Source organism: Dermacentor andersoni, chromosome 1 (assembly GCF_023375885.2).
Source record: "Dermacentor andersoni chromosome 1, qqDerAnde1_hic_scaffold, whole genome shotgun sequence".
NCBI classification, from domain to species: Eukaryota; Metazoa; Arthropoda; class Arachnida; order Ixodida; family Ixodidae; genus Dermacentor; species Dermacentor andersoni.
The window spans coordinates 240,254,201-240,266,721 of record NC_092814.1 but is presented as its reverse complement, the minus strand read 5'-3'; the positions used below and the strand labels follow the sequence as shown (position 1 = coordinate 240,266,721).

General features: G+C 44.8%; 1 protein-coding gene across 2 annotated transcripts in view; it reads left to right on the top strand.

Annotated features, from left to right (window-relative positions):
* Positions 1-12,521, top strand: part of TM9SF3 (transmembrane 9 superfamily protein member 3) — a 121,650-nt gene that overhangs the window by 76,613 nt on the left and 32,516 nt on the right. For both annotated transcript variants that reach the window (XM_055063544.2, XM_050196183.3), the window contains exon 9: positions 4,607-4,737. In XM_055063544.2, coding sequence (XP_054919519.1) covers positions 4,607-4,737 — 131 coding nt within the window. The remainder of the gene's footprint in view (positions 1-4,606; positions 4,738-12,521) is intronic.

Genomic DNA, 12,521 nt, shown 5'->3' with positions numbered 1-12,521 from the left:
CCCCGTCTCGTGAAGGGCAAGGTGAGGTGTCACCGTGCCGCAGCATAACTTGCGCAATACCGCGGTAGCAATTGGGAGGAATTCTGCCAGCCGTGATGTGCAGATGGCGACACAATCTGGTGGTGTTGGAGGTAATCGAGCTTTGTGTCATGTGATCAAACTATTCTCTCTCATTCCACCAATGGAAGTGCCTTCTGGCCTGCTGCCAAAGTCTGCGCTGCTCTCTCTTTCTGCAGATGGTGCCGACACGAAACAGAGCAATGAGCTAAAAAAAAGCTAACACTTCAAAACGGATTTAAGGCAATGGTACAAATACATTAGCAGCCTGGTACTTTGTATGCTGTTTTTTCTTTTTACAGTAGTGATTTCCCTGCACAATGGCAAGATTTTCTTGTTGGCAAGAAAATGGGTCCAAGTGATGGGATAAGCTTGCTGTGCAGCTTTGGAATGTTAAACTCCACAATTTAATTTGAAAAGTAGCACTCTATCCTGCCTGCTGCTTCTTCTTCGTTGTCTTTTATTGCTCTTATTTTTGTTTTGAACTGCATTCAGTGCATTCAAGCAGCTATTTCTGCTAAAGCATGTGCAGTAAAACCTCATTAATACCCACTTAATAAGTAATTCCAGTTTAAATATAGTCGCAGTGAAACCCCTGCCCTGTCACCATTGAGCCTAATGTACTGGCTGACTGCATAAGCTGTAGTCACTTAACGCATGCCAAATGGTTAGTGTGTAGTATTTACTTCATTTTTTGGCGAGTACAAGCGTGGAGTCAGCGAAATATGGTGCGCACAGGCCATAGACAGAAAAATTGCGGCTCACGGACCTTTCCTAGACTGCACTCGGCACCGATAGTGACGTAACAACATGGTAGCCATGACTTATTTCCTACTCCCATTGCTTCTAGCACTTCCATGTCATTGTCATGGATGACTATGTGGATGATAGCTCTTCTGTATCCAACGCAGCTAATTCTTTGACTGTCATGAGGGCGTTTGCAGAGAAGTGGGGCCTGATAGAAAAACTGGCTTGCGGCCTTGCTGAGTTAGAGGACGCTGTCATCACTATAAGGCCGCTACGGCGGCAAGTGAAAATGGGATTTTTTGCTGCCTTCTCGCAAATAAAACTTGTCTGCGTGTGTGTTCCAGTGAGAATTCGCACGTTTCTATGGCCAGTAAGTCTGTAGCTGCTCATCTGCCATTGTCATTTGATTAGGACGTCGCTTAGTGCGTACCTGATCGACGTTCCCTGCCAACTACGTATTAACAGGGTTTTACTGTATTGCTATTCGTCACTGTTTTTCTGTGGAATTAGTCTTCCTTTTTTTGTACATGGTATGCGCTACTCGCGTGCCACACAACTACGATTGGTTTGTGCGCTCCGAGTCCCATAGGGTTTCGCAACCATACTTGCTTCATGCCGTGTATTGACATATTTCATATCAAGACGTAGTAGCTGCAGCATATACACACATACATGAAGTTGTAGCATTGGTGTATTAGGGGGGGCTGGTACCCGAAATCCACCAAGAAAAGCTTTTTCTAAAGTAGTACCAAAATATACTTCATCTCATAGAGAAACTCTCCAGCAACTTGTGCCCTTGTAGTTGCACCACAAGTAATTTAAAAATGACACCGTTGAGGTACTAACAGCACAGGAAAGTGGGTGCAGTGATGTTGCCGCCGTGCCAATAGCACCGAATTTCACTTAGGGGTAAACCCTGCTAAATACTGATACATTTCAGCAAGGTATCAGAAATCTGCGCCCACCCTATGCCAAAAGGGTTGCTCAGGTTTTTGAAAATGGAACTGCTTAAGCCCTCAAGTGCTGATTCTCCGCTCCACTGAATATGGCATGGTATAGACCAGTGGCTGCACTAGCTCCACGGTGGACTTAACCAAGCATCTCCAATTAAGCCAGGATTGTACCACTGTTTCTTCCGTGGGCTGTTGTCTGTTTGCAATACGTTCCACTCGCTGCATGCAGTTTGCTTAGGCAACAGGATGGTGTCGATTTGCAGGTGGCAGCGAGCGATTGTGCTGACGCCGAGCTAGACTCCGCACTCCTCTCTTGTATGACCAATGTTAAAATGGTGATGGAAGTTTCAGATGCTGTTAGCTTTCTCGCATGACTTTTCGAACTAATGCGACCAATGTCGCAGACATGGCGGCAAACAAAGTTGCTGCATTCAATTTGTCGCCTATCCCTCACTTTTGTTGGCGAGGTGATTTCACGGCTTTAAGAATACCGTATGGCTGCCACTAAGATTTTGGTCGACTCTGCACCAAGCAGCAACTTTTGCTGCTAGATACTGACGAAACAGCGCTGGTTAGACCTAGCTGCATTGTATGGCCATGACAAAAATTTGCTGCCGGCTGACGTGGTAGTGGGCAGCGGGCCGCCATGGCAAGGTGGCCAACATTATTAACACTTGTACTTATTTATCTTTTACTCGAGGACTGCATTTCACCCGACAACACGAAAAAAAAACACAAAAAAAAAACGGCAATTCCATAAAACAATGTTAAAGAAGGAGCGTGCACCTAATACATTAGACTCTACTGTATTGACATGCAGGATGTACCTGCATGTATCTGAAGTTTCTCGAATGTTATCGATGGTTCTATCCATTCTCTGTTGTCACCGAACCTTGTGTAATCTGATTGTATGTGCAACGCAAATTGTGTAGTACTTTCTGGAAGACATGCGAGCACCAGCAATTACTCTGTAACCTTTAACGACTCATTTATAAAAGCAGATGCACTGCTCAAAATGGCATGGGCCAGTAACGTCACTGTAAGAATGGCTTCTGAAAAGTTTGTTTACATTGCAACTTTCGGTCTGAAACAGCAATATTGCTGGTACAAAAAGGCTGTTTTTTACATTTTAATGGGAGGAGGTAATGAAAAATAATTTTATTTCACTAGTTCTAGTATTTGCTGCAAGTGGAAGTGTGATGCATATGCAAGAGCATGTTCGTTTTCCTCCAAACACTGCGACGTTGCTCAATTTGATCCTGCTTCTCAGTTTTGTAAGTTCAAAGCTTTTACTGCTATTCTGTATTCGCCGACTATGTAGCAAGCCAAATGCTTCCCTTCTTGGCCAATCCCAGAAAGAAGTGCAAGTTTTGCAGAAATCGGCATGTCCGTGTCGACCATCAACGTGATCAGCCCTCATTTGCAAGTGCAAGTTCCGAGAAAATTGGGGGTGTTCTGCATAAACATCTGTGGATCTTACTGGTGCTGAATGTGCTGAATAACTTTCGAATGAAAATTTTTTTTATTATTTACAAATTTAAGCAAGAAGCCCTTATGTGGAGTGTCAAATAAAAAAAATTGTATTTAAGGAATGCAATGGTCAAATGATAAAGTTTATTTCTTGTAGCTCGCTAAAAAGGCCATATTGTAGGGAAGATGCGAGAGAAGTTTTATTGCTGTAGTAGCATTAGCTACCGTTCAAACGTTCATTAACCAAGGTAACAAAACTGCTTTGTTCATATTGTGATAAATTCTACACTCCTCAATTCTTTTTGTGTGAGAATTTCTTTGTGGGGGGTAAGCAGAAACACTTACTAAGTCTGCAGATTTTGAATTGCTTATAGCAAGTAGAAGCTGAGATATTAGCTAAAACCTTAAGGTCATAAATCTGGATACCATTTCCCTTAAATGGATGTAAAGCAGAAATGTATTGAGGATTATTACTTGAAATTTCAAAGAAGCACCTCAAGAAGCCTGAATGAAAATAATTGTGGGTGAAAAAAATTTGAAATATACAAAATATCTGTTTTGCTCCTGGATTTCAACTGATTAGTTGAACCAGAGCAAAAAAAAAAAGTGCAGATTTGGTGGCATAAATATTGGCCATAGTGATGCCCATGTTATGTAGGAAACTGTAGTTTTGCAAATGACAACAGGTATTTGCCTATCATGCAGGGACGTTTGTTCCTCCACACTCCACACGACAAGAAAGAGATGTACATGATATGTTGTAATCTACTTTCAAAATGCTAATGAATAAAAGCAACACACTGCAGGAAAAGAATGAAGTTGCATTCGATATGAGTGGAACATAATAATCAAAATGTGCACTCCTGAGCATGTGCTGGTATTTGAGGCATATCTAAAACAGTGTAAACGTTGGAGCAGAAGATTAGACAATGTGTCGGAAGCTTCTGTGCATTCTCTTCTGCTGTCATTTAAAAATTATGTAGCCTAGTTGATCAAAGCACACATTTTGCAGTGTTCAATTTCGGAAGGGTGAGGGGCACTGGAGGCCAGTTTGAATGATATTGCGTGTCAAATTTTATTCTTTTACACTGCCCAATGTGCCAAAAAGTGCCAAATCTGCCAAAAGTTAATGTGAAGTCTTCATTTCATATGGTGCATGGCATTGCTCATGGAAGAGGTCGACGGTGATGTTTAACAATGTGTTGAAAAGCTGTCAATCAAAATAATCAGTTTCCTATGGCTTCATAAACAAAGAATTAAGGAGAAGGGTGACATTGAGGCTGAGCATTTTAGGAAAAAATTTGACCTTATATTCAAACAAATACAGTTATAGGATGCTTATTTCTAGATAGATCACTGTAATGTTATCTATTTTGCAGGTAAACAATGGATCAAGCAGATGCTTGCGAGTGCATTTGTACTGCCAGCTCTGGTGTGTGGAACTGCATTTGTGATCAACTTCATCGCCATCTATTATCATGCTTCCAGAGCCATCCCTTTTGGAACCATGGTGGGTCTATTTTCGGCATTGAGCTACACTTAACCCCTTAACTGCCGATGATGAGATAACTCACCATCACAATGAGCATCCTCTGGTGCCGATGACTAGTCAGGTTGTCGTGAACCTTTGGCAATTTTCGCACATGTGTATGTGTTCAGTTTCTTGTAATTTTAACAAGAAAATAATATGCAATTACTCGCCAATTATTATTTTTTTTCACTTCTAAAAATTTATTGGAATTTGTCACAGCATTTATGGTGTTAAAGGAACATGTTTCAGTACTTCAAATGAGCAGTAGCAGCATGTAAAGTACATGGTTTTAGTTAATAAGCTTTTGCTAAATATGAGGTGTTTCAGTGGCGACTGTCTCGAGTTAGTAAGCATAGAGGATTTGGGATATTTTTCCTGGCCCAAGTTCATAGTAGCTGCAGGCACCAGAATTTATGTGATAATGGCACTTTGTAATGAAATATCACCATAATTAGTCATTTTAGTGTACATATTGCACTTTAAAAGCTGGTCAGTGTTGAAGACATTTCGATTTAATAAGAAATTTGACATTGAGGTGATTATTTCCAAAATCAGCAGCAAAGTGCATTGTCTTTCCCTATTAGTTTTTTCCCGTGCTGCCCAAGGAAGGCTTTGTGGGACAAGAAATCTAGCACCACTGCATTTGTTCATAAGTTTAGGGACGACCATATTAGACTGTTGCTATTCCCAGGATCTTAGTGGATGTGGCTTGTGCACTGACTGGTTTAAATTTTCCAATTGCGGTATGTGTGCTAATGCTATTAAGAAGTTAAGAAATTTATTCATAATTTATTTTATATATGATTTTCGCACAAATTTTGGCATCTGCCACTGCTACAAATCTTGGCCAGTAAATATAATTTTTTGTCTCAAATCCCCTGTTACTAAAAACTTGGAGAGAGTTGTCGCTGAAACAACCATTATAGTAACCACATAAGTGCAGAATGAGACTGCCCATGGCAATCTTCCTAGCATTTAGGTTCATCAACCACCCACACAGGGCCTTCCCAGTTTTCTTAAAACACTAGTATTCATGCTTGACAAGCACGCAAATGTCTGTGTTTTGTTGCCTTGGCCTTGAATGCCTGCCTCGTACTGAAGTATGGTACAGCCGAACCCACTTATAACAATAGTCAAATGCCAAGAAAATCCCATTGTTATAACCGCGTTGCACGAAAAAAGCAGAGGGGACAATCATTCGAACATTTTAATTAGAAAGAAGTACAGTCGAACCCACTTACAGCATTACTGGTTTTGACAAAACTGGGATGTAACAATGAGCAACTACTGTACTGTGAACTTTTGTGTGTGGTCTGTGGTAAAATAAGCCACTTAATATACAATATTCCCATGGCTCATTGTTGGCCATAAGAATTAAATCTGGCTGCACATATGGACATCTGCAAGAGGGTAGGAGGGAGACTGTAGAGGGGCGACAGAGGCGTGTTGTGTGGAGGTGTGGCACACAGGCGAGTATGGTGAAGGGGCTTGCATATTTAGATTTTCGAGGTAACGTGACAAAGGGGTGCTGTGCAGGCACAAAGGCGGGTGAGTGGGTGAAGTAGCTCGCATTTTTTAATTTTTTTTTTCACTTCTACATGTTTTGTACTCCGTACTGTGCACGCTCCCTACGTTATTGGGTTTCTGTGGTTTATGCTTGCTATGTTAACATACATTATTTGGTGACTAATGTACGTAATGTTTACCTACACTAAATATGGCATTGTCAGATGTGGTGGCATTCCTGGCTCCCTCTTGGACTTGAATTGTTTTAATGGCTATGCTTTTGCCATTGTTGATCGCCGGTAACTGTTGATTTGAGCTTTCACTTCTTTTAAGCTCGCCTGAAGTACTGGTTATCAGGACATAGGACATCCAATTTCTGAGATTGTTCAGTGATTCTGGGGTACGCAGGCCTCGCGAAACGTATCAGCATAGGAACAGGATGGTTGCTAATGCATTGTCTTGGTTTAGACATGTTTGACACAAGGCACTCAGAAGGCATTTTCTCTTAGTTTTTTTTTTTTTATGTTTGTGTTCCCATACATTAAACTAAAAGTTTTCAAGGGACACGCATCATAGCGTGCGTTCCACAAAGTTCTTAGGTTCATTGTATGTAAGGAGTTGAATGCCATTCTAAAACTGTCTATTATGCAAATTCAGTGCTCCCACTCTGTCGCCAAATTACGCCAAATGAAATTTCCTGCGCCATCCTAATAAAAAAAATGTGATCTTGTGCAAAGTGCACTGGAATTCAAGACTGCACTAGATTTAGGTTATGGGGTTTTACGTGACAAAACCACGATCAGATTATGAGGCATGCCATAGTGGGGGACTCGGGAAATTTTGACCACCTGGGCTTCTTTGATGTGCACCTAAATCTAAGTACACGAGTGTTTTCGCATTTCGCTGCCATCGAAATGTGGCCGCCGTGGCCGGGATTCCATCCCACGACCTCGTGCTTAGCAGCCCAACACCATAGCCACTAAGCAACCACAGCGAGTCAGTACTGCGCTAGACGTGTGTGGTCGCAGTGGTCTGCAGATATGCTTAGTGCGCATGACTAAAGGTGTTCAATAAATAGAACTCCCCGTTATCTATACATTGCCGACCGATAATTTGGGCTTGATGGGTACCGCCTAAAAGTCGGGATAACTGGGAATCCAAAATATCCTACTTCAGCAGAAAACAAGTGATTTTATTCCACAAGTGGCTAAAAATGTTTTCCGTATTCTCGGTTGACCACTCTTGGGGATTGTTTCACCAGATTTTGCATGACTAGTGTTATGCTTTGGTGTGTATAAGTGATGGCATTCTTAGCACTGTGCCAGGAACGCTTTCGTCCGTCGACATATGTGGTGCTAGTCATGTGCAATGTCGTGTAAGTGAGAGTTCATCCAAAAAATAGGGCCCAAGTTTGTCAGTGCATTGCTGCACACACACACGCTTGCCTACATACAATCTAGTCAGTCCATATCTCTACTAATGTCATGCTGATGCCACAGATACACAAAAGTGCAATCATTTTGCACACCGAATCTTCAATTCCTGGCAACGTAACAAGGCCGTGAGTCTGTAACGAAGCCTTTTTCGATGCCACTCCTTTCCGTGCTTTATCAGTGGTAAGAGCGGCGCTGTGCCTGCATTATCAGTAGGATCAGCCGTCCGGAAACAATGGATGATAAGGGTGGCATATAGAACCGAGCGGGAGGCATTGCTACAAAATTGTGGTCCAGAAGTTGACCCTGCTGCAATAGCTGAATGACGGCAGGTTTTTAGCAACAGTCATTGTCCGGTGCTTCCCTCACCTAATCACCGCCGTCATCGGCACAGCTATCGAGGGTGGAGTCACCGGGATGGTGTCATATTTAACACTTGAATGAACAAACACTGAATGTGTGTAACCAGCACCACAGGGATCGCACGAGAATGCAGCTTTAGAGCGGCCTTCTGGGATTCGCTTTTCTTTCAGTTTAGGCGTGGTCGGCAGGGGTATAGCCAGGGGGGAGGGGAGGGGGGAGGGCTTATAGGGCTTCAGCCCCCCCTGAAATTTTTTCATACTGTCCATGCATCAGCGACCAAAACAACCCCCGGCATCGGAAATCATTCTGGATTTTGTCTAGAATGTCTTTTTCACGCTCGAAAAGACATCTCAGCGACTACATTGCGAACTCAGGCTGTATTTCACGGCAACGCCCATGCACCGGGAGTCACATAACGCCCCATCCGAGCACAAAGTTTCAGGGGTGTTTTAATGGCGAGCGGCTCGTCACGGGATCTCGCGGAGGCCGCGGTATCTACGGAGTGCATGGATTTCAATTGCGACACTTTATGGGTATAAAGTTCTCATGAACTTTAGATGTGAAAGGTGCATTGACATTTCTAAAGTCGTGCTTTAGATTTTCAATTCCGGAACTTTGTGGTTTTAATGTTGTTATAAACATTTGACGCCAAAGGTGCATTGACTTTTCTAAAGTCGTACATCGGAACGTACGAGACCCACCGTGATTGCTCAGTGGCTATGGTGTTAGGCTGCTGAGCACGAGGTCGCAGGATCGAATCCCAGCCACAGCAGCCGCATTTCGATGGGGGCGACATGCGAAAACACCCATGTATTTAGATTTAGGTGCACGTTAAAGAACCTCAGGTGGTCAAAATTTCCGGAGTCCTCCACTACAGCATGCCGCATAATCAGAAAGTGGTTTTGGCACGTAAAACCCCATAATTTAATTTTAGCATACGAGACAAGCTAAATCAACGCACTATCAAACAAGTTGACAAAGCACGCAGCGGGGTCCGATGAGACAAAGCGTTGTAGTGGTTCATTTGTGTCGTCATATCGCAGAAAAAAATATCAACAATTTTTTCACCTGCGCCAAAGCATCCATGTCAAGACACTAAAGCCAGGAAAGGTAACTACGATCTTATTTATTTTTGTACTTTGACTTTTATTCACGAGGACACATTGAGCCTCTTCTATTTTCTTGTTCTCGCTACCACATGGTCTGTATAAAGTCCAAGGACGATAACATTGTGACCGCGCACCACATGCTGTATGTGCGAGTGAAAGCGTGGGGGGTGGTGGGTGGGGGGGGGGGTGGGGGGGGGTGGGGGGGGGGGCGGTGTTGGCATGGGTGAGCCAAGGATGGTGGCTCAGTTTTACGTGCACAAGGGAGAAAAGCGGGAAGGAAGCGCACCACCTCCTGTCGCACGTGATACATCAGGAGGAATGAATGGAGGGAGGGAGGAAAGAATGGAGGGGGGAGGAATGAATGGAGGGAGGGAGGAATGGAGGGAGGGAGGGAGGGAGGGAGGGAGGGGTTGGGGTCTGTGATCTGTGAATCTGTGGTTGCGCAACATGTTTATTTGCCTTGTTCGACGCATTATATACAGTGACTTGTTCTGTGGGGGTTCCACTCTGCGTGCGGCTAGGGCTGAAGGCGAGCTCCGGATCTAGCCCCACGCAGTCGCTTCGTGGTACTCCCAACCCGTAGCGCGGGAATCGCGGCTACGCCGGGTTCGGACGGATAAGGCAACCAGCGGTGTCAACGGTAACAACGTTTATTGCTATTAGCAATAGCGAACACTCGCAGAGGGACGTCCTCTCAGTAATAGTAGTAAAAGGTTTGCCTCGTTGTCTGGGTGGGTCAGACAAACGAGATCACTCACGGGATGCGGCAGGTGCTGTCGTCCAGGCGGTCCAAGGTGTCGGCGTCCCAAGAGAGCGAGTCTCTCCCGGTGGCGCGCTTTTATGCTTTTTTTACCTTTTTGCGAGGGGAATTCCTCCTCGCCCGCCGGATACGTTTCCCTTTCCCGTGAGCCGTGTAGGGGAAGAGGGGTACGTGTGTCATCAGAGCGACGGAGAAAGGGAGGGCGCGTAGTGCCTCTCTCCCATGTCTACGCCGGCCCGTCCTGTCGCCACGTGCGAACGGGACGCCGCGGGTACGCGGGAGGAAATGGAGGCGGGTGCTCCCCACAGTTCTTAGATATGTCGATTATTTGGAGACCTATACAGTCGCTGACCGTTTATTCGGACCTCACGGGGACTGCAGAAATGTACGAATAAACAGGTGTCCGAAAAAGCAGATTAAGAAAAAAGAAGGAAGAAATCCTTTATTTCCATGCGCTTATTCATTCTCAGCAGTAGGCTTGAAGAAATCGTGAATGCGCCGTTGCACGCTGTTCTGTTTACGCACATTCAGATAAGCCTGAATCTCGGAGAGGGTCGTACGGTCACTATAGCCTGCTGAAAGCACAGTCACTGCTTGTATATGCTCCGCATGCGACGGCAGTGTAGTACATGGTGCGTCATCTCCCGACTCGGGAGTCATCGTCCGGCGGTGCAGCAGAAACCTGATGAATGATCTCGCCGTCGTCGAGTTCTGCGCATGTCAGTACAGCAATGTCAGCACCTGTGAAACTGTCAAATGAGATGGTGTCCGGAATCGCAATGCAACCATTGCGCAGAACATTTTCGGCGTCAGTAGGGAGCCCATCGGAAGGCGACAAATCCTAGGCCTCCCGGCACCCGCTTGCCGGCATGCCCCAGCACAGTCTGCACGGGCACTGTCAGTGCCATTAGACACTTGACGCGATGTTTCCGTATGCCGTGTTGGATCACCGCAACCTCGACACAGCACACAAAGCAAACACCACCACGCCGTCATGCCGACACAAGTCGCACAAACGAAAAACGTGGCCTACTCGCAGCGTTGTGCACGAACAAACAAATCAGCTGCTGGATTGTCTTGACATGGCTTACTAAGCTGAGACCGGAACTGCTGTAGCAACTCTATCGAACCAGGCAGACACGATGATGATGAGCGGGGATTTCCAGTAGCACCACTTCGTGAGGCAGCAAGGAGGCTCCGTTCAAAACACAAATGGCGTTCAGCAAGTTGAACCATGCACCAGTCAGTCGGTGCATGGTGCTGTCGATCGAGTTGGCTCAAGGAGTGTCCGAAAAATCGGATTAGAGGTTGCAAGGTGTCCGAACTTTCGGCAGTTGTTATACATTATGGTCTATGGGGAGAATGGCGGTGTCGCAAAGCAGATTGAATAATCGAGCATGTCCGAATTTTTGGAGTCCGAAAAATCAGTCGACGACTGTACGTAGATTTAAATATCTTGTTGCTAAGTTTTGTGTATACGTGCAGTGAACTTTGTTTCCAGTGACACTTTTTTGCCCTTTATCAAGCTGTATTTTCGCATTTGTATATTCCTTGTACCTTCGCATTTTTAATCTATGAGGGCAAGTCAAATGAAAGTGGGCCAACCCATCCCACGCAAGAATGGTTCGGTTCATTATGTGCGAAGCGTGCGTGTAGCACAGAGGCATCTCTAATTTACAAAAGCGACTGCAGGTGTGAGGATAAAGGTTCTTTAAAGCTCTCATACACTGGGTTTAACATGGTTGTGTGACATAATGGACACTCCAAAAGCTGAACAGCGTGGTGGTGTGAGGTTTTTGACAGCTGAAGATGTTTCCTAAAAGAAATTAGTCACCCTACGGCTGCCGTGTACGTTGAACATTGCATTTCATTGGCCTCTGGGAAGCTTTTTAGCAAACGGTTCAAAGAAGGATGTGAAAGTTGCAAAGACGATCGAAGACCGGGCCAAAGCCTCCGTGCAATCACGCCCAACAAAATTGCAAAGGTTGATGAGCTGATTAGACAGCAATGGAGTACAGGCATAGATGAAATGGCAGAGCGTGTGAACATCAGTCACAGTTCGGTTCACACCATAATTCATGAATATCTCTGTTATCGGCTCTCGTGTGCGCAATAGATGCCCAAGATTTTGGACCACCGCCAGAAGATGGAGAGGTTCGACGCTGCCTTGGCTCATCTGATCCGGTATGACAATGAGGGTGACAACTTGTCTGCAATTGATACCGGGAATGAACCATGGCGCCACTACTACAAGCCTGAAACACGACGGCAAGGCTTCCAGTGGAAACGTTCGAATTCACCACCCCCAAAGAAAGCAATCGCTGTCATTTCCGCCGGAATGGTGTTGACTTTTTTTTTTTTCAATCGTCAAGGGCTTTTACTGATAAAATTTGCTAAACCCAGAGAGATTATCAATCTTTTTCGATATTTTGAAACGGTGGATCGACTGCCTGTGTAATCAAGAACAAACGACATGGAAAATTGATGAATGCGATCATCTTTCTCCACAACAATGCCCATGCCCACGTCGCTGATGTGGTTAATACAAAACTGGCAAAGTTCAAGTGGGAAACGCTGCTACCTCGGCCATAC